Source organism: Pelodiscus sinensis, chromosome 1 (assembly GCF_052426305.1).
Source record: "Pelodiscus sinensis isolate ZL-2025 chromosome 1, ASM5242630v1, whole genome shotgun sequence".
NCBI classification, from domain to species: Eukaryota; Metazoa; Chordata; order Testudines; family Trionychidae; genus Pelodiscus; species Pelodiscus sinensis.
In genome coordinates, this window is record NC_143052.1 from 228,453,754 (window position 1) to 228,481,019 (window position 27,266).

The 27,266-nt window shown below is 43.3% G+C and overlaps 1 protein-coding gene across 4 annotated transcripts in view; it reads right to left on the reverse strand.

The window, feature by feature from the left end:
* The window catches only part of LOC102458090 (granulocyte-macrophage colony-stimulating factor receptor subunit alpha-like), a 76,716-nt gene extending 52,675 nt beyond the window's left edge, over positions 1 to 24,041 (reverse strand). Inside the window, exons 1-9 of one of the 4 annotated variants that reach the window (XM_089775358.1) lie at positions 22,308 to 24,041; positions 19,504 to 19,592; positions 18,898 to 19,013; positions 16,483 to 16,616; positions 10,708 to 10,822; positions 9,235 to 9,364; positions 8,967 to 9,142; positions 8,587 to 8,741; positions 2,111 to 2,146 (exon numbers count right to left, since the gene is read on the reverse strand). In XM_089775358.1, coding sequence (XP_089631484.1) covers positions 2,111 to 2,146; positions 8,587 to 8,741; positions 8,967 to 9,142; positions 9,235 to 9,364; positions 10,708 to 10,822; positions 16,483 to 16,616; positions 18,898 to 18,982 — 831 coding nt within the window. In that variant the 5' untranslated portion in view covers positions 18,983 to 19,013; positions 19,504 to 19,592; positions 22,308 to 24,041. Of the gene's footprint in view, positions 1 to 2,110; positions 2,147 to 8,586; positions 8,742 to 8,966; positions 9,143 to 9,234; positions 9,365 to 10,707; positions 10,823 to 16,482; positions 16,617 to 18,897; positions 19,029 to 19,503; positions 19,593 to 22,307 lie in introns of all 4 variants that reach the window. The other 3 variants (XM_089775357.1, XM_089775356.1, XM_089775355.1) reach the window with 3 other exon arrangements.
* Between the last annotated feature and the right edge of the window lie 3,225 nt (positions 24,042 to 27,266).

The window sequence follows — 27,266 nt, forward strand, 5'->3', positions numbered from 1 at the left end:
GTATTGAAGGAAAAAGAAAAATCTCCATTAGTTTCATGCATGCGAGTGATTAGAGATTTACTGTTCAGGGCCTCCATTTATTCATTTAATGGTTAAAGTTATTCAATAATTTTTTCTTCCCTTTAATTTTTCTTTAGAACCCCACTTGTTCAAGGAAAACAACAGTGGGTACACCCTACTAGAATGCCTATTAACCCAGAGATATAAAGAAGATAAAAGACGGAACACTTTAATTCTTAAAAGTTTTTACTCAGAGAAAATTCCAGCTAACTTGAATGGAAGTTCTGCAGTCCTTACTCAAGCATACTTAGACTAATGAAGAAGCAAGTCAGCCATGCTAGAAAAAGAGTGATTTTTATGCTTTGATCCTACTCACTGGACATTGGCTAGGCTGAAATAACATTTTAACAGCACAAAACGCTGCACAATAGCAAACTCTCTTAGGCTATGTCTATACTGGACCTATTTTGGGCAAAAAATTTGCAAATGAGGCTAAGCATGGAATATTGCAGAGCCTCATTTGCATAATTAATGAGTGTCCGCTCATTTTTTTCCAGAAGAACAGCTCTTGTGCAAAAAGCGGGTACTCATTAATTATGCAATATTCCACACCATTTGCATATCTTTTTCCGACTTTTCTTTGTAGTGTAGACAGAATCTCTGATGACTCATAGCAATCAATGGCAGCATGAAAACCCTTGTGAACTCTGAACTTCCTTTCAGTCTAATGCTTTGCTCAGTAAAGGACTGAGGAGCAGATAGAATTTATAAATCCAACAACAGAAGCATAGATCAATCTGGGCCATGGAGCTCAGGAGTTTATGAGGACTCCATCAGGAGCCAAAAGGAGAAAAGTAAATTAAGGAAATACTCAACATCCTTACCAAAGTCAATGGGCTCACTCCATTCCCCCCATTTTTCGCTTATGAGACAAGCATCTCCCTTGGCTCTGATTTTCAAGGAGTATTTTTTTTTCACATTGTAATTCTGAAATATGAAACTTGTTCCTCGTGCCTAAAACAATTATGATATTATTACTAGTATTATTATTATTATTACTATTATTCATTAGATTTATTTTCATAGTGCCTAAGAAACAGGGAAGAACGCTGCCCCACTGTGCTAGACACTGTTCAAGAAAGTATAATTAGACTAACTAGTCTTTTTCATTGTACATGTAGAGTTGCTAACATGCAAGGTTTTCATTTGTTGATCCAAGTGAACAAAGGGTACATCTGCAAAGCAGCATTATTGCAGAATAAGTGACATTATTTCAAAATAACACAGTGCATGTCTACACAGCAAGCCATTATTTCGACATAATGTCGAGATGGAGGACTTCTTACTTGAATTGCTGTTCATGAGGAGTAAGAGAAGTGAAAAGAAGAGTGTTCTTCCTTCGACTCTCTGCTGTATAGACAGCGCCAAAAGCTGAATTAAGCTATTTCGACTACAGCAACGCAATTGATGTAGCTGAAGTTGTGTAGCTTAATTTCACTTTTGCCACGCAGTGTAGATGTGCCCAAAGCATATATTTGTGCCTGTTTATGGAAGCAGAATATGGTTGACACAACCTGTACCTCGAAATGGAATTCCGAAACCCCCTTATTCATCATGCATAAATTGTTGTGAGATGTATAGGAAGCATGGGAGGAAAGATATCTTGTGAAAGGGCATGACTGGCAGAAACTCATTGTTCTCTCCAAACTTGTATAACATTACTGTTTATGAAGTTATGACATTTGCTGTATGTTTGCTACTATGGCTATCAAGCGATCAAAAATTAATTAATTAATTGTGTGATTTAAAAATGAATCACAATCATGCTCTTAATAACAGAATACCTGTTGTGCCACTGCCTGCTAGCAAATTATAACAGAACTCTATTGCCCAATCCTTTTCATTTCAGATCGGCTTAAAATTTGTCAGGGGAAGTTCAAGCTGCATGACTGAGATCGCCAGGTAACCTGAACTGTCCCTACAAATTTTTATGGAAGAATTTGAGCAAAATCTATGGAAGGACCCATTACACTGCCCCTGAAAGAACTTTTTGAAAATCTTTGCAAAACCAATACAAGAATGTATGTTAGTATGGAAAAAGAATTGTTACCATATGAAGCTCATTTTTGTTTTCCTCAGAAGTGGCCTGCAAAAGAAAGAAAAATCTTTATTATTTTATTTTTGTTTTGTTACCCTGTAATAATGTCTTTCTTCCTTTCTTTTCCTTTTGGATTATTTATTTACTCACTTGTTTCAGAAGAAGGTGCAAATAGAATTTACAAAGCCTATATTCCACAATACATTTCCTCCTATCACATACAGATATCTTTGGTTGTAATCAGTGACTGGCAAACCTGGAGCGTCTGCTCTAGTAACTCCCCTGGGATGGGTTTCTTATTCAACGATTGTGCTTCTTGCATTTTTGGTTTCCCTGCTTTGGCTAAGCAACTGCACGATGCTGGTGCTGATTAAAAGTCTCCCTCCCCCTTGCCCTGTTTGTGACATCACAAAGGAAGCAGAGGCAGAGGCGGAAGCTAAGGCTGGTTCCTTGGGTGCATAAGTGGCTGATCTTGTTTGCCTTTCGTTCTCTCTTCTGTGAGCGAGGTCTGAGTGAATTCCCAATGACATGTATTGATGAATGGGGAAAAAGATTTCAGGAGCAAACTATGTTTGCGTAGACATGCCTGCTCTGCCTAGGTGCACAGCGGATAGAACGCCTTTGCCAAAATAATCCATTCTCTCTTGTTTTGAGTTACAAATCATTCTAGTGTTTGAGTGTAGGGGTGATGAAATGTTATCCATATTCTCTGAGTAAAGGCAGCAGAAAGGTGCTTAGCATGCCCTGATTGAGGAAGTCACTCTAAACTGACCCTTACTTGCTGAGCAGAGGATCAGGATGCCAAATCCTAGTGAGGAAAACAGTGGATGAGATCCTGGATTCTTATTGTGTGATGTGGGTTTTTCTGAAAAAGCTCTGGACAACATTTCACTCTGCTTATGAGCAACAACTGGCCTCCATAAATAGAGAAGTGATAGAGTCTGAGGGAGGCAGTAATACCCCACACTGCACTCAAGAATGAGGATCTGAATCTGATCAGGGAGAGTCATCCTGGAGGTGGTGTAGGACCAGCTGCAAGTGCCATGCAAGTACTGCCAGGCCATCTTGCAGTGGGCACATGACATCTCCTGCACAAGACTCCTAGGAAGAGAAAAGCTATTCCCTCAGGGTATGTCTACACTACAGCACTAATTAAAACTAACTTAATTCAAATTAGTTAATTCGAACTAAGCTAATTCGAACTAGTGCATCTAGACCTAAAAACTAGTTCGAATTAGCATTTTGGCAGGGCATTAGGTTAGGACTTAGAGCGTGGAGCTGCTGCCTCAGGCTAGCCGAGGGCTGTGCTTAAAGGGACCCGACCCCCACCCCGGACAGACAGTTCTCAGGGGTTCCCCGCTCGCTTGTCTAACTCGATGAGGGACAGCAAAGCAGTTCTGGCTTGGAGTGCCCTGAATGCCCACACTTGGCACATCACAGCACTCGGCCATCAGCCCAGCTGCACTTGCCGCAGGCTGCCATCCGAAGGGGGAGTCAATCGAGGGGCTTCACGAGAGCTTCCACCCCAAGGAGCCCGCAAAGCCAGCCCAGTCCTCCCCATCGGGGGCTCGTACCCCATTCCTCCCTCACCTACTTCCACTTACCCCTCCCTAGCCCCCCTTCCTCATGTACAAAATAAAGCACACGTGTGTTCAAAAATAGAAACTCTCTTTATTGAACAAAACTCGGGGAGACTGGGAAAAGGAGGGTTCCGGGGCCGGGAGGGGGGCAGAAGAGTTTCCCTGGTTTGGCCCAGAGTGGCTACCAGGGCAACCTGGGAAGAGCTAGCCTCCAACTAGTTAGAATTAAGTGGCTACACAGCCCTTAATTCAAACTATTTAATTCGAACTAGGCGTTACTCCTTGTAGAATGAGGTTTACCTAGTACGAATTAAGCGCTCCGCTAGTTCAATTTAAATTCAAACTAGCGCTTTGTATGTGTAGCCCCTATTAAAGTTAATTCGAACTAACAGTTGTTAGTTTGAATTAACTTTGTAGTGTAGACATACCCTTAGTGATTACCCTGGGCTAGATAGTCCAAGAGAATACTAGACCCTGGTCACAAAGGATGTGGGAAATGCTCCAAGATGAAGTACAAGCAATGCTGAAGATGAGGATGATTATAGAATCCAGAAGTAAATGGAGCAGCCCCATAGTTCTCGTTCCCAAACAAAAGAGTTTGGTTTGATTCTACATAAACGTCAGGAAGGTCAGTGCCATCACAAAATTCAATGCCTACCCAATGCCAAGTTATTAGAATGGCTGAAACCAGTGAAGCATCTGAGCACTATTGACCTGACAAAAAGTTACTGGCAGATTCTCTTACTCACTTTCACACAAGGGAAAATGGCTTTTCCCACTCCTTTTGGGCTCTTTGAATAAAGCACCAGGCCCCTTTTGACAACCACCTAACTGTTGCGACCTTCCAATAGCTTATAAAGAACCTAAATATCACCATTGGTGTTCTGCACCACACATCATCAATATCATTAACTATCCCCATCTGGAAAGATCATTTACCACATTTAAAGGAGGCGTTAGAAGCACAACATGGCCTTTTCTATAATTACATGAAGATCAATGCTCTAAAGTCTGATTTAGCAAGTTTAGTAAGGACCTGCTAAATCAAAAAAGGATGGCAGTCCCCATGACCTCAGTATTCTATGGGGTTGTGAAGAGTAAGGGAAGACCAGGGGAGGGTTTGTCCTGTTGACCTCCCGCAGTGGTATAGAGGAGGCTAACTAACTCCTCTGGGCCTGTTCCAAAGTAATGTGACTCACTAGAGAGGTTTGTTCAGCCTGGAGAGGGAGGAGATTAATTGAGGGAAACCTACCAGAGGAAGGGGCAGTGAATTGGAAGAAGATTACTTTAACCAATGGCTGTTGGCAACAGAGGAGAACTCCTGAGGCAACTTCAATCCTCAGATATTCCCACTAAATCAACGAGAGCTTTAGTTTCTCTTCCCATAGCCGAGTTTGGGCTTAGGAACATTACGTCTCAGCCTTGATTTCAACTGGCTCCTAGTCCCAGCTTGCTACTGCAACCCAGTCCACAGCATCACACCAGTTCAACAGAGAAGGCATTAAAAGGCTGATTGCTTAATTATCACAAATCCCTGTCTGTTGGAACAAACTCTTACAATACATTTATTTCAAGAGGAATAAAAATATAGTCCGTACAAACAGCTACTGTACAAGAATTTTAAATGAGCAAAGGGAAGAACAGAAAATGTCAAAGCTTGTCTATACCACGGCCTTTATAATGGAAACATATAGACACTCCTGAGTGTAATTGTTTCCCTGTACCTACAACATAATATGAAATCACACACAAAAGACCTGTGCTAAGGAGCATTACATTCACAGAGCCAAGCACTCAAAAGTTAGCGAACATAAGAATTAAAGTGTCTGTGCAAACTTAGTTTGTCCCCTTTCTAGTATGCATTATAATATAGTCTTTAATTACTGAGCACTACAAGACCAGCACTGGAAAGGGCATGGACACTTTACCAGTGAGTTTCACAGATAGTTGCTGAAAGCAGAACAACGTTGAGACTCTAGGATCATGGGTTTCACTGCAAGCTCTGGAGGGGAGTCTCAGAATGGACAAAGACTTTTCTGACCATTCCCCACAAGCTCGCCCCATTCTGCCCTTTCCCCTCCAACCACTGTTAGTCCTGTAGAGCCGACAACTGGCTGCTTGTCCCCGTCCAATTCTCCTCACTTAGTCAGTCCCAGTCTCCATGCTTCAGACTTCTGATCATAATCCCTTGCTCAATAGGCCCTAATCTCACCCATCCAAACTTCCACTCTGAGGGTGTGTCTAGACTACAGAGTTTTGTAGACAAAAGTGGACTTTTGTCGACAAAACTATACCTGCGTCTACACTACCGCTGAGTTCTGTCAACATAACGTCGACAGAACTCAGCAGTTTTGTCGACGCTGTTAAACCTCATTTTATGAGGCATAACGCCTTTTGTCGACAGAGTTCTGTCGACTGAAGGTGTTATTGCATGTAGGGTTGTGTCTAGACTCCAGGGTTTTGTCGACAAAGCAACTTGCTTTGTCGACAGAACTGAATGTAGTCTAGACGCTCTTTGTTGACAGAAGCTTTTTTGACAGTATCTGTCGACAAAACTTCTGTCGACAAAAGCCTGTAGTCTAGACGTACCCTGAGTCTCCTCAACACTCTCTCCTAGGTTCCTTCCCTGCTCCCAGACCCAGCCTTCTCCTTGCCCAACTGTTCCCTGTTCCTTGTCCTAATTTCCTGATCTGTCAGTCTCTCCCTGCAGCCTTAGTCACTCCCCCACACACCACAGTCATGTTCCCCATCCCTAATGGTTCCCAGTTCCAGTCTTCATTTCTCTGCTTCTGATCTAATCTCAGTGTCCTTATCTCACATGGTTCCTTCCCCCATTTTCTTTTGCCGCACAAGACCCAGTTCTCACCCTGCTTTCCAGCTCATTGTCAGATCTGTCATCTCCCCTACAACCTCTTTCTCTCTGCTGCATTGGTTCCTAGTCACCATCACCTTTCCCTGAGGCTGTGTCTATGCTGCATTACTCTTCCGGAAAAAGCTTTTTCTACTTCTTTTTTCAGAAGAGGCTTTTCCAACATTTGGCCCATCTACACTGCACCAATGGCCAGAAAAAAAACCCTCTTCTGAAACATCTGTTTTTCCTCAAAAAAGCACGACTGCTCTTCCAAAAAAAATTCAGAAGAGCAGAAGTGTTCCTCTAGTATCTTGGAAAAACCCTGCACTGTAGCCATATCCTGACAGTTCCAATCTCTTTTCATCCAGTCTCATTCTCCCTCCCATTCTCTTTCTTTTCCCCACCTGTTTCCCTCCCTGACTCTGAAACCAACTCTCCTTGCAAGTCCCAGCCCTTCCTTCCCTGGCTCCTTGTTCCAATCTACATCCCCCCAGGCCTTCCCTATGTTGCCTTAGGTTAGGTTCTGCATCTGAATCAGATGGCTTTCTCTTCCTTGCTGGCAGGGAACTATCAGGGTGTATTAAGAGCATAGGAAAGTCCAGCTCTTTGTTCCAGTATTCAGTCCCACCCTGCCTGCAGCTACTGAGAGCAGCCATAACCTCATAGACCTGGCCTGGATCATGCTCACCACCTCTGTGGGAACAACACACATGCATAGTCTACTCAAAATTAGGAGCTGTGAGAGGGTCAAATATGCTCTGTGAGGCTCTACTGATACAAACTAATTTTTTTTCAAAGATTTCTCATCTGGTTATATTTGTGCAGAGTTTCCCTTGGATGATAAAAGGCAAATCCCTGACAAAAAGAACACCCCTTGCCACATTCAAGAACCTGGGCCAAGTAATAGAAGCCTCAAATTTCCAAAGAAAAGGTTGTTAGATTTTTGTTTAATTATAGAAAAACTCGTTAGAAGTAACCAAAAAGAGGGTCTTAGACTGGGAATGCTGGGCAGCCTGAATAATAGCTGGTACTGTACTATCAGCCTTGTCTGTAATAGTGTATGGGTTGTCTTTGCACTGCACAATGACATATTTAGAGGTGGGGATGAGTTAAATTAGTGAATCTGTAATCTAGAGACGTGCACTCTTACGGTACATCTACACAGCAAAGTTATTTCAAAATAACTTTACTAGCATCTACAAAGCATCTACAAATTAATTTGAAATAGTGGAGGGCTTATTTAGAAATTTTTAAACCTCCTTCCATGAGGAATAGTGCCAATTTTGAAATTTCTATTTTGAAATAAGCTCTGTTCAGATGCTTATTTCGAAAGAGGGGGCCTTCAGCCCTTCCCAGGGTGCTCTGCTGGCCACCCTGGCCACAAGGTAACTTCTGACCTTATGCCCTTCTGGAACTGTTTCCAACCAGCCTTAAATGTGATTCAACATCCACTCAGTGTGGACACGCTATTTTGAAATAGAAAAATGCTATTTTGAAATGCATTTTGTGTGTAGATGCGTTATTTTGAAATAAGCTATTTTGAATTAACTATTTCGAAATTAGATATTTTGAAATAACACTGTAGTATAGACATACCCTTAGGGATAAAATCTGCAAGAAGTTGTCTTCACATACAAGCACAATGAACGGCATAGTATGCTGGGGAGTCACCTGTTCCAGTGGATTGCAAATTATAATGTCTAGTTTATGCTAATAGCTCTGTGAATGCATGCTGTTGAGTTGCAGTTCAGAAAAGTAATCCCTCCGTAAGGGTTAGCAATGATGTAAGAGCATGTGCAATGCTGGTGATAAACAAAAGTAGTTAAGAGACTGGACTCAGGCATTTGCAGGTGGTGAAAGAGTCATGGGGGCAAGATTAGCAATGAGGCAATGAACTATGCTACATGCAGGAATGGCTGGATCTAAAAAGGATGGATGTCAGATGAGGAAGGAGAGGAGATGGTAGTATAAAAGTGGGTTCTGATGTGTATCAGTTCTAGGTTGATAAACAGAAAATATGTATTTGTGGTGAGCATCATTGAAAAAATTACACTTACGTTAGTTTTCTTATTTCGAATGTCAATTTGATACTGAAAGCAAGGATCTATATCTCCTTCTGACCAACTTAGCTGGGGACGTTTCCATTGCACAATACACCGTGGCTGGTCTTCAGAACAGTTTACAGTGATATTGACTGGAGGAGTTAACTTTTCTAGAAGAAAATCATCAGTATTACATTTGATAAAGAATCTGCTTCCATTTGGAATTCAACCTTTGCAACTGTAACAGTTAGAAAGAGTTTGAAAAAATGGAAGAAAAAAAGCTTGTGTTCTGGAGCATAGCTCTGAAACAAACGCAGGCCCTTCTTCCAGTGAAAAATGGTTCATTCCACTTGTAGTAAAAATTAGAATTAAACCAAAAGACATTATTTCCTTACCAATTTCATAGAGTTTGATGGACTCATCATAAAATTGAATCTCCGATTCATTGCTGTCCCCCTTCACCAGGAAGTAAACTGGATCATAAATTATTGTCACATTTTGGAAAGTGCATGCGATATGTCTTCCAAATGCATCTTTTATGTAATGTGGACAATTTACTACACGTTCTTCCCTGCATATACCAAAATGTTTCAGTTAAACATAAAAAATGGCATCTGTAAAATCTGAATGGAAAGCTTCCTTGAGCCAATGAAAATTATTTACCTTGAGTACTGCAATGAAAGAAAATATTGGGTATCATCTGGAGCTTTCCTGCCAGCATCCCAAGTGCAATTCATGAAGGAAATATTGTAAATCACACAGGAGAAATTTTCAACACGTGTTCCAGTCTTGCCTGAAAACCAAGAAAAGTTGCATGTGTATTTTTACAAGATGAAGAAAAAAGTGAGTTACGAGTATAAGCAGGTACAACTCTTCACATAGTATGTCAGAAGCAGAGAGATTCTGAGCATGTGGAACTTCTATTGATTTTAGATAACTAAAGATTTAGGTGCCTAATTTTAGGTATTGAAGTTTGAAAACTTTTGCATCACATTTAAACTTAGTGGCTGTATCTACATTGGCACCATCTTGCGCAAAAGCGGCCTCTTTTGCGCAAAAACTTGCTGCCTGTCTACACTGGCCACGAGTTCTTGTGCAAAAACACTGAAGTTCTAATGTATGAAATCAGTGCTTCTTGCTCAAGAACTATGATGCTTCCACTCAGGAATAAGCCCTCTTGTACAACTATTCTTGCGCAAGAGGCCAGTATAGACAGGCAACGTGAATTTCTTGCGCAAGAAAGCCCTATGGTTAAAATGGCCATCAGAGCTTTCTTGCGCAAGAGAACATGTACACTGGCACGGATGGTCTTGTGCAAAAGCACATCTCTTGCGCAAAGGCATATGCCAGTGTAGACGCTCTCTTCTGGAAGAGTTTTTGCACAAGAACTCTTCCGCAAAAGAGTTCTTGCGCAAAATCATGCCAGTGTACACATAGCCAATGATTATTCCTAGTTGTCATAATGACTACCAATAAGACTAGGGAGCTCAGTTTGTATTAGTCAGCTACAACAATGCTCTTGTTAGCCATAAATTGCTTCCGTGGGGAGACCTAGGGTGCATATACACTGCAGCCGTAGCTTGAAATAAGCTACGCAATCTGAGCTATGCAAATTGCATAGCTTATTTCGAGTCAATACATTTCAAAATAACCCACTACTCTGAAACATCCCTTATTCCTCATGGAATAAGGGATGTCGGAATAGCAAGGCTGTTATATTTCAATATAATGGGATTGCTGTTAAGGTACAGTAGCTATTTTGGGATACCTCCTGGTATCATGAAATAGTGCTGCAGTATAGCCATAGCCATAATGTGCTCACTGTTTTATTTGCTATTCACCATTTTAATCCCCCCTTTTTCTAAGAGACTAAAAGAAGAACAACCATATCACACACAGATATTTCCATCCTGCAACTTACTCTGCAAAAGTGGAAACTTGTTCTGCCACAATGTCACTTACACAACTAGGGCAACCATTGGTTACAAATGGCATCATTGTAGTGGATTTGCAAAAGCATTTGTAATACAGAAAATTAAATAAATAATGACTTCTAGAAGCAAATGTATTCTGACAGGGTTTTTTCTCCAAAATTTTGTGGATAGACCAAAGCTTTCACAAACACTAGTGCATTACCTGGGGGAATGAATCTGATTTCTTCTGAATATTCAGTGCCATTGTATGTTCCTTTAACTCCCAATATTGCCCCCTTATGTATAGGTTTGCTAAATATACAAGTTTTCTCTGACACCTGAAAAATAACATGCATTTGTATTAAGCCTTTGTTTTTCTTTCCCAATTTAAGTGGTTCTTTTTATGGGAGAAGTCTAAGGATAAATCAGTTGAAACACGTAGGACGTCTCACAATGTGTAAAGTTAAGCATAGTTATAAGTCTTTCCAGTGGTAGCATCTTTTTTTGCTCAGTTCCAGCTGCATTAATTGCCTTTCATATTTCTTCAGGGAAGTCTAGGGGATCTACAAAGAGAGGTGCCATTGAATGCAAACAGTGACCTTCCTCTACTGCCCGCCAACCAGACTTTATGGAATTCCTTCAAGAAACAGTATAGACGTTCTTGCAGAGATCCAGTGATGGTAGAAACAAACTCTCTCCTCTTCTGGAAAGGTAACGGTAGAGCTGTATCCTGAGGAGTCCCTCCTAGAATGGTTCCTGGGAAAACGTTCTGACACTGAATATTTAACAGATGTACAGATCGACCCGTCAATTTGCGAAACTATCATATGCATTCTCAGAAGTGTTTCAAAACTTTGGTGTTTTCTCAAGAATTACACAGGGAGTCATTAAAGATGGTAGGCACATGATTCTCATCTCTATTATAAAATGTTTGCTGTCTATTGATTTGTGAAACAATATGCTTTAAAAAATAATGCATATAATTATTGAAACAATTTATATTCTGGAGCTTATCTTTACTGCCAGAAAGATTAACAATGTTGGCTTTGATTCACCACTGCACTACTGCAGTTTGACACCCCTCCCAATTACATCAGCAGAAACTGGAAACATATATGGCACTGAGGGCTTTCATTTTCAAATGAAAAACCCTCTAACCCCAAGAAAACAGTCCTATGATCCTCTAGGAGATCCATAGTCTTGAAAAATGGAAACCAGAGAACGAGGAAGCTGAAATGTTGAAAGTGCATTTTGGTAGATGGGGAAGACGGCTCTCATGTGAATGTGAAAGGGAAGCGGGCCTGACTCTCAGAGTTTTAAAGGTAAGGGTTTGTTTCTTCTTTTTTATTATTATTGTAAATGTAAGTTTCTTATCTTTATGCTGCATTCACAGTAAAAGCTATATTCCCTGTGGCCTACTCCCTTTTATGAGATCTGACCTCCTGCTGGGCAGAATCAATCTTACTGAAACTAGCTATTTTATTTGGCCCTCATTACCATCACACCTCATTTCCTCACAAGCTAGTGAGAGTTTCCATTTTGTAGATGGGGAACTGAGGCATGGAAAGACTTAGTTACTTGCCCAAGGTCACACAGGGAATTTGTGGAAGAACTGAGATGAGATTAGTGCTTTAGCCCCTGAAATGTAGGTTACTCACCTTGTGCCATAACTAGAGTTCTTCGAGATGGTGTCTCCGTGGATGCTCCACACTTGGTCTTGGTACCATCCCGGCACCTGGATGGGAGATTTTGCAGCAATCCCTGGTGAGCTACACATGTGCTGTACCAACCAGCGCATGCCATGCTATTGGGTACTGCTCATGCACAGCCCACACCCTCTGGTTTCTTCTCTACCCCAGAGGCTCCAGGTCTGAAGCAGGGGGGGAAGAGTGTGTTTGTGGAGCATCCATGGGGACACCATCTGGAAGAACTGCAGTTACTGCACGAAGTGAGTAACCTTCATTTTTTCTTTGAGAGGTCCCTGTGGACGCTCCATGCTTGGTGACTAACAAGCTATTTTGGCCCTTGGTGGTTGGCGCTTTGGAGTGTTTAGCACTGCTAAGCCCACTGCTGTGTCACCCACATAGGAAACTGCGTAGTGCTTGCCAAAAATAAGTTGTGATTCCCAAGTGGCTGCTTTGCAAATGTCCGTTAGTGGCATGTTGCGTAGCTACATTGTGGAAGAAGATACAGCCCTGGTAGAATGAGCTGTCAAGCGTAACAGTGACTGTAGGCCCTTGAGTGTGTACACAGTCTTTATACATTCTGTAATCCCGTGGTCACTAACCGGTCAATATCGATCGACTGGTCGATCGCGAGGCCTTGACCAGTCGATTGTGAGGCATTCGGGCCCTCCCACCCCCCATTTTCTCCCCACTCCCGAGAAGCCCCACTACCTACCTCCAGCGTAGTGCCAGCTTCCCGCGGGGTGGAAGGAAGTTCTGCTTGCAGCTTCACGCCACTTCCAGGGGTTCTGGAAGTGCGCTGGCTGCTCGCCTCCCACAGCTCTGTGGCATGCCAGGCATGCTGCAGGAGGGGGCGTTGGCCTCGGAGGAGGAGTGCGACGGCTTCCCTGAGCCACAGGAAAGGTGAGTCGAGTGCAGGGGTTTCCTTGCACTACGGGAGCAGGGGTCGGCCCCGGGGTTTGGCCCTGGGTCAGGTGCGCGCAGGGGTTAGGCTGCACCGCGGGAAGGGGAGTTGGCCCTAGGGCAGGCGCCCGCGGGGTTTGGCTGTGCAGCGGGAGGCATGCCCTGGCCTTGGAGGTGGCACGCGCTGGCTTCCCTCAGGGGGGTAGGGAGAGAATCCTGGGAGGAGGCGGATGCAGGGGACTCTCTGCCCCCACTGCCCCCCTCTCCCCACTCTCCACTCCCCTGTTCCCTCTCCCCACTCCCCAGCCTCAGAAATTTGTCCCCACTGGCACCCCATCCCCTCTCCCCTCCCAGCAACCTATCCCCTTTCCCCTGAGCCCAGCCGCAGAAACCTGTCCTCACTGGTACCCTGTCCCCTGCCCTCCTAGCACCCTCTCCCCACTCCCCTGTTCCCTCTCCTCACTCCCCAGCCTCAGAAACCTGTCCCTGCTGGCACTCTGTCCCCTGCCCTCCCAGCACCCTATTCCCTCTCCCCACTCCCCATCCCCCTGTTCCCTTTCCCCTCTCCCCGCTCCTCAGCCTCAGAAACCTGTCCCCACTGGCACCCTGTCCCCTGCCCTCCTGGCACCCTATCCCCTTTCCCCTGTCCCCTCTCCTGTCCCCAGCTGCAGAAATCTGTCCCCACTGGCATTCTGTCCCCTGCCAAAGCACCCACTAGCACCCTTCCCCAGTACTATATCCCCTGGTCCCACCAATACATTTGGGGCCACATTAGTGGAGCTTGCGGAGGGGGGGTTACCATAAAGTAACATAACCTTTATGGAAAAGTGTGAAAGGGAGCATGAGGCGAGGGGCTCAAAGGGCGGCCTGGTCAACAGTCGCAGCACTAGCCCGAGATCCCAGGTTGTATAATGTTGGGATGTGAAGGATGCAATTCTTTAAGAAATCTTTTGGTGATAGGGTAAGTAAACACGGAACGGCCATCACTTTTGTAATGGAAGGCTGTTGTGGCTGCTAGGTGTACTTCGAGCTAAAGGAGAGTGGTGATTATTTTAAGGTGAGTAAATAATCGAGGATAAAGGACAGGGGTGCTGAGGATGGGTCCTGCCCTTACAATGTATACCATCTGAGAGTCACTTCCATTTGTTAGTGTAGAAGGTGTGGATGGAGTCCTTATGGCTGTGGATGAGGTTTGCTTGGATCTGTTCCGGAAAGGCTAGTTCTCCCTGGGACAGCCACTGAGGAGCCATGCTGTTAGATGTAGCTTGTGTGGATCTGGGTAGGTTTGCCCTGTTTGCCCCAGAGTCATCAAATTGTGTTGGAGGGGAAGATTGATGAGTGTGCTCATTGACATTTTGAGAACAAAGGGATACCATATTTGTCTGGGCCAGGTGGGGTATTGTCTCCGCCTGTTGGCAGGATGATTGTGGAGCCGTCCGTCCTGATCTTCTAAACAACTCTGGTCAGAAGCGGTAGGGAGGGAAAGCATAGGCAAGATCCTGATCCCATTGGATGAGGAAGGCATCCCCCAGAGATCATGACCCCATGCCCACTTTTGAGCAGCGTTTGGTGTTGTGTGATGTTGCAAACAAATCTATTGATGGTCGGTCCCACCTGTGAAAAAAGGAGTGTGCTATCGTGATGTTGGGGAAAATGCCTGCTGAGAGCTTTGGCTGTCAAGTTGGAGATGCCTGATATGAGAGGTGGATATTGTGTCTGATAAAGAAGTTCCACAATTTTATGCCTTCCATGCAAAGGGAAGGAGATCTGGCTCCTCCTTGTCTGTTGATATAGAAAACACAGGCAATGTTGTCTGTGAGGACATGGACATGTTTGTTGGCAATAGAAGGCAGGAAATGCCTGCAAGCATTGTGTACGGTGCACAATTCTAGGAGATTTATGTATAAGGACATCTCTGGGATTGACCAGAGGCCTTGGGCAGTCTGATTTCAGAAATGAGCACCCCATCCAGTGAGAGAGGCATCAGTTGTAATCGTGCATGAGGGGGAAGGCTAGCGGAAGGGGATGCCCATGCAAAGGTTGTCTGATTCTGTCTACCAAAGGAGTGAGTGTGACATGGGGTGTTTCCGAGGTTTGTAAGCTCTGGAAAACCAAATCTGTAGGCAATGCATGTGAAGTCACGTATGCAGTACTACAAATGTTGTGGCAACTACGTGGCCAAGAAGCAGTAAGCAATCTCTGGCGGTGGTGTGAGCGGCAAGGTAAGTCATTGTGGCCAGAGTCTGAATTGTGGGGAATATTTCGTCAGGTAGATAGGCCCAAGCAGGCGTAGAATCTAGTTGTGCTCAAATGAACTCTATGTTTTGGAAAGGGTGAATGGAAGACTTTTCCCAGTTTATGTGGAGCCCTAGATTTTGAAAGCACTGAGTGATAGTTGCTGTCACACGTGCTGATTTCATCTGTGACAATACCTTGAGAAGGCAGTCATCAAGATAGGGGAAAATGATTATTCCCATAGGGTATGTCTACACTACCACCCTAGTTTGAACTAGGCTGGTAATGTAGGCAACCGGAGTTGCAAATGAAGCCCGGGATTTAAATTTCCCGGGCTTCATTTGCATATTGCCGGGCGCCGCCATTTTTATATGTCCGCTAGTGCGGACTCCATGCTCCGCGGCTACACGCGGCATGAACTAGGTAGTTCGGATTAGGCTTCCTATTCCGAACTACCGTTACTCCTCGTGGACTACCTAGTCCGTGCCGCGTGTAGCCGCGGGGCACGGAGTCCGCACTAGCGGACATTTAAAAATGGTGGCGCCCGGCAATATGCAAATGAAGCCTGGGAAATTCAATTCCCGGGATTCATTTGCAACTCCGGTTGCCTACATTACCATCCTAGTTCAAACTAGGGTGGTAGTGTAGACATACCCATAGAGTGAAAGTGAATGTGACTACGGCAAGTATGTGAAAGAATGAAAAGAATTAAAGAACTGGGGGCGTTTTTTGGTCTGGAAAAGAGAAGACTGAGAAGGGATATGATAAATTCAGATACTTAAAGGGTTGTTACAAGGAGAAAAAATGGTCTCCTTAACATCTGAGGATAGGAGAAGAAGCAATGGGCCTAAACAGTAGCAAGGAAGGTTTAGGTTGGACATTAGGAAAAACTTCCTAAACTGTCAGAGTGACTAAGCACTGGAATAAATTGCCTAGAAAGGTTGTAGAACCTCCATCCCTGGACATTTTAAGAGCAGGTTAAACATCCATCAGTAATGCTTTAGGTGGTGCTTAGTTCTGCCATGAGGGCAGAGGACTTGAACCTCTAGAAGATCCTCCCAGCCGTATAATTCTATGATTCTACGTGATAAATATATATATTTGTCAATAGATCAGGCGTATAAAAGGAAAAGTACAGTTAATTATTTCTGTTAACAAGTAAATAGAAAACTTACCTCTTTCTCTATATAATCCTGGCTTGTTTCCATATAACAGTTGTAGTCAATATCAGTGATGCTGCTGTCCCAGGTCAGCTGTAGCTTTGTGTGACTGAATGTCAAGTTGTCAATGGGTGAGGATGATGGCATCACTGAAAGTTTTATGAATTGATAACAGAGAGGATGCAGTATGATTTTTCCATGTTATTAGGTGCAGAGGCTATCACCTCTAATATCATTAGCTCACAGACATTTACCTTCCCCCTCCATCCCCCTTCTGTTCTGAAATTTGATTTGTCCTTTTCATATGTGTTCATTTTTTTTAATTGTATCCTTTGGTATATATGGTTGTGACAATTTTCTTCTACTATTTGATCTGAGGAAGTGGGTCTGGCCCACGAAAGCTCATCACCTAATAAACCATCTTGTTAGTCTTTAAAGTGCTACATAGTCCTGTTTTTTGATTCAGCTACACCAGACTAACACGGCTACATCTCTATCACTATTCTACATGACAATAGGCAGTGTAACTGCATGGGCAAATACCCCTACAGTGAGATGAATTAAACCCAGTCCTAGATTATCTCAGGGTATGTCTACACTACAGCGCTAATTCGAACTAACGCGTCTAGAACTAAAAACTAGTTCAAATTAGCATTTTGCTAATTCGAACTTGCAAGTCCACATTAAGTGGACCCTGAACCGGGCTTAAGGATGGCCGGAAGCAGTGCCGGCAGGGCATCAGAGGAGGACTTAGAGCGTGGAGATGCTGTCTCAGGCTAGCCAAGGGCTGTGCTTAAAGGGATCCGACCCCCACCCCGGACAGACAGTTCTCAGGGGTGCCCCGCTTGCAAAGCAGTCCTGGCTTGGAGTGCCCAGAGTGCCCACACTGGGCACATCACAGCACTCGGCCATCAGACCGGCTGCACTTCCCACAGGCTGCCATCTGGGGAGAAGGGGCAATTGGGGGGCTGCAGGAGAGCTTCCACACCCAGAAGCCCACAGAGCCAGCCCAGTCCTCCCCATCGGGGGCTCGTACCCCATTCCTCCCTCACCTCCTTCCACTTACCCTTGCCTAGCCCCTTTTCTTGATGTACACAATAAAGGACAATTGTGTTCAAAAATGGAATCTGTCTTTATTGAACAAAACTGGGGGAGACTGGGAAAAGGAGGTGGGAGAGGGGAAGAGAAAGGCTGGGAGAGGGGAGGGCAACTACAATGATCAGGGGTTGGGAACAGGTCCCATATGAAAAGAGGCTAAAGAGACTGGGACTTTTCAGCTTAGACAAGAGGAGACGGAGGGGGGACAGGATAGAGGTCTCTAAAAGCAGGAGTTGGGTGGAGAGGGTGCATACAGAAAAGTTCTTCATTAGTTCCCATAAAGAAGGACTAGAGGACACCAAAGGAAAGGAATGGGTAGCAGGCTTTAAACTAATAACAGAAAGTTCTTTTTCACAAAACAAAGAGTCAACCTGTGGAACTCCTTGCTGCAGGAGGCTGTGAAGGCTAGAACTAGAACAGAGTTTAAAGGGACATGAGATCAAGTCATGGAGGTTGGGTCCATGGAGTGCTATTAGCCAGGGGGTAGGAGTGGTGTCCCTGCCCAAGGTTTGTGGAAGGCTGGAGAGGGATGGCATGAGACAAATGGCTTGGTCACTGTCTTCGGTCCATCCCCTCCAAGGTATCTAGGGTTGGCCGCTGTCGGCAGACAGGCTACTGGGCTAGATGGACCTTTGGTCTGACCCAGGACGGCCATTGTAAGCTCAGGGCTCAGGGTTGGGGGTCTCAGTGGACCCCCTTGATTTTCATGCACACCTGCTCCTGGGTGGCCAGGCTGGCAGCTCTCCTGCCCTAGACGGCCACTTTCCTGTGCCTAGTGCGGAGATTGTGGACGAAGTCCATGATGTCTGCACTAGCCCAGGTGGGTGCCCGCCTCTGCGGTCCCGGGCAAGCTCCCGGGAGCCGCCAGCCTGGTCCCGGGAAGAGGGGGAGGGCTGGGGGGCATCGGGTGGCTGGCTTGATCTGTGCCAGGTGCAGGGTCTGCTGGCTGGGTGCTGGCAGGCTTGCACCTGGCACGGGCACCGTAGCCAGCCCGTGCCCCTTTAAGGGGTCCGGGGCCGGGAGGGAGGCAATAGAGTTTCCCTGGTGTTGGCCAGAGTGGCCACCAGGGAAACCTGGGGAGGGCTAGCCTCCCACTAGTTCGAATTAAGGGGCTACACACCCCTTAATTCGAACTAGCTAGTTCGAACTAGGCTTAATCCTCGTAAAATGAGGATTACCTAGTTTGAACTAAGCGCTCCGCTAGTTCGAATTAAGTTCGAACTAGCGGAGCGCTAGTGTAGCACCTATGAAAGTTAGTTCGAACTAACATCCGTTAGTTCGAACTAACTCTGTAGTGTAGACATACCTCCAGTTATAACGTATTATACTTACTCTTTGTATTCACAGAGTCATCACACCATATCGGAAAGAACAGGATGCTCCAAATCATGGAAAGAAATTGGAAAGTGGCCACCATCCTCTATTTTTCTTGGAAATAGGAATAAAACCTACAAGAGAAGAAACTGATGCCAAAGCAGACTTAGGTTTCTGTTAAGCTCAATTTCTTTGAAGGACAGAATCAGAGACTTTCTCATTAGTCCCTAGATTCAGCTAAATATGGTAAATCACACATATGTACCAGCAACAAGGTCCAGTGTTTAAGGCACTATGCTGGTTCTTGGGAGACTGGGGTGCAAGCTTCTGCTTTGTCACAGACTCACTGTGACTTTGGGCTGGCTTCTTAGGCCCACAGGGTCACAGCCATTGTGGTGCTCTGCAACTCGGTAGAATCCACAAACCCTGGGCTAGACAACTAGGCTCTCTGTACAGCGCATCAGAGAGCTAGCTCTGTAAGAAAGGGGCCTATGAAAGGCTGTATGACAGGAACTGAGCTGTCAATGCAAACCAATAGCAGATATGGATGAGACGGATGAGTCCTGATCCTCATCCCTTTCCAGGAGTTAGATTTCTAAATTGAGGCTGGAGGGAGACACCTACCTTTGCCTGGGCTATGCAGACACGTAACCTTCTCCTGGAGTCAGGAGCCAAACCTTTCTTGTGGGAGTGGCAGGAGTTCCCTGCTATTTCTGCACAAAACAGAGGCAGTGGTAGCTCTATAACCTATAGTCTTGGGGTTCAGACACTTAGGTGGGAAGCCTCAGTAGCAAGGACTATGCAAGGACTATCCTTCTTTTGTAAAACCTTCTGAGAGCTAGAGATTAAAGCCTTTATGTAAGAGTTATGGCAGGTCTTCCTTGCCAAGCCAGAGATCAGCATTCTTGGGTTCAATTTAGCAAGTCTGGTATTGACCCGTAAATCGAATGCCAAGGGCAGCTCCAACCAGTGACTGCATTCCTTGTAGTCGCGAGGAGTAAGGGAAGTCGACAGGAGCATTTGCTCCCATCAGCCTCCCTCTGTGTGGATGCTGCCAAGCTCAGCTTAAGTTAAGCCAACTGCAGCTATGTATTCTACGAAGCTGGAGGTGCTTACCTTCAGTTGACCTTCCGGGTCTAGAAGAGACCTGGCCTTAGGCATTATTATTCTTGATACCTTCTATTTTTTCCTATCCCTGTTTACTCATTTGCTGTCTACTTGAAACATTACTAGTCTTGTCTGTCTCTACTTATATGGCTCTAAATACATTTTCAGCAAGTCTCTGAATCTGTCAATTTCTTTGGAGAGGTGATCAGAACTGAACACAATGATGACATATTATTGGTTTATATAAATGCATTATAATATTTTCAGTATCATTTGCTTTCCCTTTACATGTATGACCTCATTTTGAACTCAGAAATGAGAAACTGACATAATCATTATTATTAGCCTTTCCAATGTGCATTATCTTGCATTGCTGCAATGAAATTCATCAGCCATTATGCTGCCTTGACAGTCCCATACTTGAGAGTTGGTTTCTGACCCTTCTCTCTTGTCTTGACTAACCTACAGCATTTAGTGCCCCTTACGAATGTGGTCACTTCACTGTCCATCATACACCTTAACCTTCCTGCCATTCATTCTTACTCTTGGATGTATACCCTCTCACCTTGCTGACTTATTACTCCTTAATTTATCAATTTGTTCAGCACCTTTTCTTTTAACAATTCAGCCACTTCCAGTACCTCTTCTTTTAACCTGTAAATAGTAAATGTCTCTTCACAATCCTTTTTTATAATGAATGACACAACGACATAATTTTGCTTCATTGTAATACAATTGTCCTCCTTAAACCCTCCCTTTATTACCTAATAGTTGAATGGATACACCAGTTCATTTACAGGTATTCTGCTTGTGACACATTTCAATTATTTCTTATTTTTTATTTTTTTAATCTATCAGCTATTTAAAATCCAAATTAGTCCACTTAATACTATCTTATTTTTCACCTGTAAGAATTTATGTTTCTACCAAAATCCATTTGGATGGATTTTCTGAAGGACATTTACGTGCACAAATAAAATCTTGTATTTTGCCATATTTTTGTTCTTATCTATCCGCTTCCTTTTTTTTTAAGGAACATTGCAAAACTTCCTTGTCTTTGTTAAATAAAAATCCTCCTTACTAGGTCTAGGTAACTTTGACATTAAGGAGTTTTTCAATAGCTTCCTTTTCTTTACTTTAATTTAAGAAACCCATTCTATGGTACTAAGTTTTTGGTATGGCTCCTTTACCCATGGATGGTAAAATTAATTATATGGTTATTCATTGCTATTTCTCATTGACTCCACTAATGTACCTCCAACATTATAAATCCCCCTTTTCAATTTTTTAGCACTTTCTCTTTCAAAATACTCTAGAGCCAAAACCTTTTATGCTTGGGCTTTTACCATATGTGATTGTTACATGCACAGGAAAAAATACATTTCCCCTAAATGTACCAATCAAGAACTTTACACACTTAAATCACTAGAATTCCTGAACAACTGTCCAAACATTGTCTATGTTTGTAAATCTTTGTGAAATCTCAACTCAGTTCAGCAGGTTCTCAGTTCTAATCACACTAAGTATTCACACATGGAAAATCCATGTATTGTTGCATTTAACTTTCTTGGACCACTTCGTAGGATGAGTGGGGAGGTGATCTCTCCTCAGGAGCTTCAAGTATCTCAGCTCCTCACCAGTCTCAGGATGTCTACTGAGTCAGGGACCATCCCCATAGAGGTCTCTTGCCTCCACCATTCTGCCCTGCCCCAATCTTCAGCTTTCTGATGGTTTTTGGCAGTACTTCTTTTGATGGGCTTCCCCACTGCCCACATACCCTCCTTAAAGGAACTTCAAAGTATAGCCTGGGAAGGAGTTTTGTAAAATTTGGATGGGTAAGGCTCGCCGATCTGATCAGGAAAAAAATCTAGGTTCATCCTCTATCCCAGGTCACAGTTCAGTGGAACCACAAGGTTCCCTCTCTTGAGGGTCTGCAGGTGACAGACAACAACCACAGTTTAACTCAAGGAATGAAATAGGAAACAGCTTTATTGCTAATGGAATAATGATTAGACTTACCACGGCAAAATCTACAGTTAGAACACAGATCACTTGAATTCCTTCCCAAGATGTCATTAACACAATCAACTCAAAAGTTATCTAAGTGTACTACTACTACTACTACTACTACTACTACTACTACTACTACTAATTACACACACAGGGACCCCAAGGCTGGATCGAGAAGGGTGGCTTCCCTTTCCCTGGAAGACCTGGGAGCAAGTGTTAGTAGGATTCCTAAAAGCAGACTTAAGCAAGATTAAAGAGAAAAGCAAGCAGTTGTAAAAGAGAAATAGATATAGATACTTAGTTCCTCTGACCTTATAAGATCTGCCGAGTGAGGACTGCTTCTCAGCTACACTGGTCCAGCAGCCCCAATCTGCCCAGATCCCTAGGTCTAAATACCCCTTTTGATGCCAAAGTGTCCGGATATACTGCCCCTTTGCCATAACTGGGCCTAACACCCCTAGATTACTGAAGGTACCATCTTTGATTGGAAGAAATCTTTGCGTATCTTATGAATATTTATTATAAGTGACACAGGAAACTGTACAGGAAGCTGCGGTCAACAAGCCTCCATCTGTTGTGATTGCCCAGTAAAGTTGAAATGTCCATTACTGCTAAGTTAGCAAATTTATATCAGAAATTCCGGGTAGGATTAGAAAAATACATTCTTGCACCAGCCAAAAAACTCTTGCTTCACCCCTTTATGGAAACATTTCACAAAGGGGGCATATAAATCACTACTGATGTCGATTGCCATCAGCCATCTTACAGAAACTGGATTCTGTAGGCCCCTTGTATTACCAGCATATTTAAATCTATATAAAGAAATATAGGATAAAACAATAAATTATTATTTAACTAAAACAAAGTCAATATAATTTTAGTAGGCCGAAATAAAGCAGATAATAGTTAGTAGGCTACAAAAGAATGGAAGTGAAAGTCAGGAAGACAGCTGCAGATGTGGTGTGATGTAACCTATGCATCTTCGTCATACACTCTCCCCCAGATAACTGTTTCACCCCAAATCCCTAATCCTTCCAACCGTTCCATCTACTTTGCATGTCACCCACACACAGCCCTAAAGCAAGGTCACACCAATTTAGGAGGGTCCCCGATCGGTAGCTACGGTGTCAATGCCACAGGGGACATCTCCAAGGCAGAGGGCAGGAGCAACATGACAGTAGGTAGAGGGGTAACTGAAGTACCAGTGCTTGATAGCTTCCTGGCCAAACCAGTCAGGATCACCTGTCAGAGGCTCCTAGATCTCCTGGTAGATCCCGATGTACTGGTTGGTGGCCACTGGGTTAAAACATGTCTCTTGGAACTGAGCAGGAGATCTGAGGTGTTTGTGATACCTTGATGTCTGGGGCTGTATGAATGCACCATGAAGAGCTGGCTGGAATAGACACATTTTAATGAAGGATCCAGAAAAACAATAAGAACCCCAATGTCCAGGTGGCCCATCAGAATTGCCAGGCCCCAGGGCAAGATATGAGGGTTGGCTCTGTGTTTCCAGAAGGGGCAGGGCCACTGGCAGAAGAGACAGGGCTGCTGTCACAGGCACCCTGGCCTGTAATCCATTAATACATTCCATTTTGAAACCACTGAGGTGTCTTGTCTCCACTACTTGTATTGGGAAGCTGTTACAGAACATGGCCAATTATCACCTCACCACATTGCAGGTATGTCTAGACTACATTGTTTTTTCGAAAAAAACTTCACCTGCAATTGTGTTCTTTCAAAATTAAATCGGAAGAATTCAGAGGGGTTGTCCAACATTGGTAAACCTCAAATTACAAGGAAGAATGCCTTATTTGAAAGAGCTCTTTTGGAAAAATGCATGTGTGGATACAGAACAGGGATATTTTTCGAAAGAAGAGACAATCGAAAAAAGCACAGGTGCCCTGGTGGTCATTCTGTGAATAGCAATCCAGGTTTTCTTTCAAGAGCGTTCATGCAGTCTGGACTCTCTATATCGAAAAAGCAGATTACTTTTTTTATCTAGTTTTGAGATGTGAATGCTCTCTTTTGAAAGAAGCTTGCAGTCTACACATACTCTGCTTGTGTAGCATACATCTTTTCTATACCCTTCAATGAAATATACAAACAATTCATGCTTTAATACAATATTCCTAGGACTGATTCACTCTATGGAATGATACGAAACTTGCCACCCACACACACATATAAGAGGCAACATACAAACATTTTCAATGAAATTATATTTTAAAAGAAGAAAGAGAACATTTCTCCTGGATACACAAAGTAGCTGTCAGACAAAATAAAGCAACCCAACTGATGAGGGAAAATATTACTAATGTCTCTAACCCTTATATTTGTGTAGATTATTTTCAAAATGTGAAGCAGAAACAGGTGAGGCAATGTCTTCCAGTCTGTGGACAGCCTGAGGCAACAGAGCTGGTGAACTACCTTTATTTTAACTCTTTCACAGCTGATTGACGTATGCAGCAAAAGAGGGATGATTAGTTTAGAATATCTGTGCATAATTGACTCTGTGCGCTATGTCATGTTAGCAGCAATCATGAGAGTATCCTGGCTTATGAGTAGACCTAAGAAAAATACTTCTCTTAAGTAAAAACTTCAGAAAGTCTTAGCAACGTATAACATATTTTTGATTTTTTTTGTTTTCAACTAATCTGAAAAAAGCAATAGGCAAAACAGTATATGTTCATATTGTTCAAAGCATAGCTGGAATTCTTACAACATAGTCATCCTGTAACAGTGTAAACAGCACTTGTGCAATTTCAGGATTCTTGGAAACTTACACTGCACTTTTGAAAGAAATGTTTTTGAACAGACCTTTTGAAGCAATGCAAGTTTTTCCATCCAAACAACGCAGACTCAGCTAAGTGAACAGCAGCATTCACATCTCTCTTCAAAGACTAAGTTTTACTGTGAAACAGAATTAATATATTGGGTCTGACGCTCCAACCCTCATGCTTTACGAAATGCATTTATGGACACAAATATGCATAACTCAAAGTTTAATGTCAGTACTGGGCAAATTAATTGAAAGTATAGTAAAAAATAAAATTGTCAGACACATGGTTGAACATAATTTATTGGGGGAAAGTCAACGTGGTTTCTATAAATCGAAATCATGCCTTACTAATCTACTAGAGTTCTTTGAAGGGGTCTATAAACATGTGGACAGGGGGGATCTAGTGGATATAGTATGCTTAGATTTCCAGAAAGCCTTGGACAAAGTTCTTCACCAAAGATTGTTAAGTAAAGTAAGTTGTCATGGGATAAGAGGGAAGGTCATTTCATGGATTGATAACTGGTTAAAAGACAGGAAACAAAGGATAGGAATAAATAGTAAGTTTTCTGAGTAGAGACCGGAAACTAGTGGGGTCCTCCAAGGGTCTCTGCTGGGACCCATCCTATTCAACTTATTTATGAATGATCTAGAGCAGAGTTTCCCAATTTAATTTGACAACCGAACCTTTTTCAGCTTGAAAGAATTTCAAGGAACCTCTAGGGTTGTCAAGATACAATTTGTTGAGTAAAAAAAAAAAAAAAAGACCTGCTTTTAAACAGCGGAGGGAGAGGGGGAGAATGATGAGTTATCATGGGACCCTTACTTTTGTTTCAAATAGAATGTTAAGAATAATCAAAAAAGGGATAGAGAATAAGGCAGAGAATATTTTACATAAAACCATGGTACGCCCACATCTTGAATACTGTGTACAGATGTGGTCACCTCATCTCAAAAAAGATAGACTGGCATTGGAAAACTTACAGAAAAGGGCAACAAAAATGTTTAAGGATTTGGAATGAGTCCCATATGAAGTGAGATTAAAATGACTTGGACTTTTCATCTTAGAAAAGAAAAGCCTAACGGGGGATATGATAGAGGTCTATAAAGTCATGATTGGTGTGGAAAAAGTGAATAAGAAAAAGTTATTTACTTATTCCCACAATATAAGAACTAGGGGGTCACCAAATGAAATTAATAGGTAGCAGGTTTAAAACAAACAAAAGGAAGTTTGTTCTTCACTCAGTGCACAGTCAACCTTCGGAACTCCTTGCCAGAGGACGTGGTGAAGATTAGGACTTTAAGGCTGTGTCTAGACTACATGCCTCTGTCGGCAAAGGCATGTAGATTAGACAGATCGGCAGAGGGAAATGAAGCCGCGATTTAAATAATCGCGGCTTCATTTAAATTTAAATGAGTGTATAGAGTTAGTAGAGATAAGGCTGAGATAGAGATGAGTGGAATTTGTCCTTGGGTCCATCAGTGTCTAGTGGGTCTTCCTGAAAAGATACTGTCTGTCAGGGAAGTAGGTGAGTTATTTCCTTGATCATGTCTCTTGTTGGTTGTCTTGTTCATGTATCCCGGTGCTGTCATGTATTGTCAGCATCCTGCGATGTGCTCTGTGTAAATGTCTCTGTACCATATGATGGTGTTGGATACCATGAGCTGCCTCATAAGTCAGCCAAGGCACCGACCAATGTCACATGCTCTTTGCACCAGCTTCTTGTGAGGAATCCCATTTACCCACAGCTCCCACCATCAGGGTGTGGAACTGCATTTTGCAGTCCTGGGTTCTCAGAGTGTTCTTCAGCATTGTGTATTTCTCCACCTTCTTAAATTGGGTCATGAAGAAGGCTGGGGATCTCCCTAGCTCAATGGTTCTCAAATCTTATTGGATCATGACCCCCGTCTGACAAAAAAAAAGTACTACTTGATCCCATGAAGCAGGGGAGACTCAAGACTGAGCCTGATTAGGCAAAGCTGAAGCCCAGGACATCTCTGGGTAGGGGGTATGTAACCTTAGCCCTGGGTGTTGGAGCATGGGCTTCAGACTTGTTGGGGCCAGGACTGACACTAGTTTCGGTGACCCCATTTAAATAGGCTTACAACCCACTTCGGAGATCAAACTCACAGTTTGAGAACTCTACCTTAATTATTGGGCTTAGCTAAGAGATCAAGCAATGATGTGAAACTTGAAAAAAAGTTATGCAAGATGAAATTAAGTCAAATGACCACATCTATAAAAACCCAACACAAGCATGTAGGGACAAAATTAGTAAGGCCAAGGCACACAATGAGATTAAACTAGCTAGAAGATAAGGAATAACAAGAAAGCATGGCATTTTACTGCCCTGCAACTTTCTTGGTTAGAAGTGAAAAAACACCCCCTTCCGCCACAGGGTTACAAGTGGCCATAATCTTGCTCTAAAGCATTGCCTTGGCAGCACTGCAATGTTGTAAGTGTGGACATAACCTAAGGATAGGGTCGGTGCAT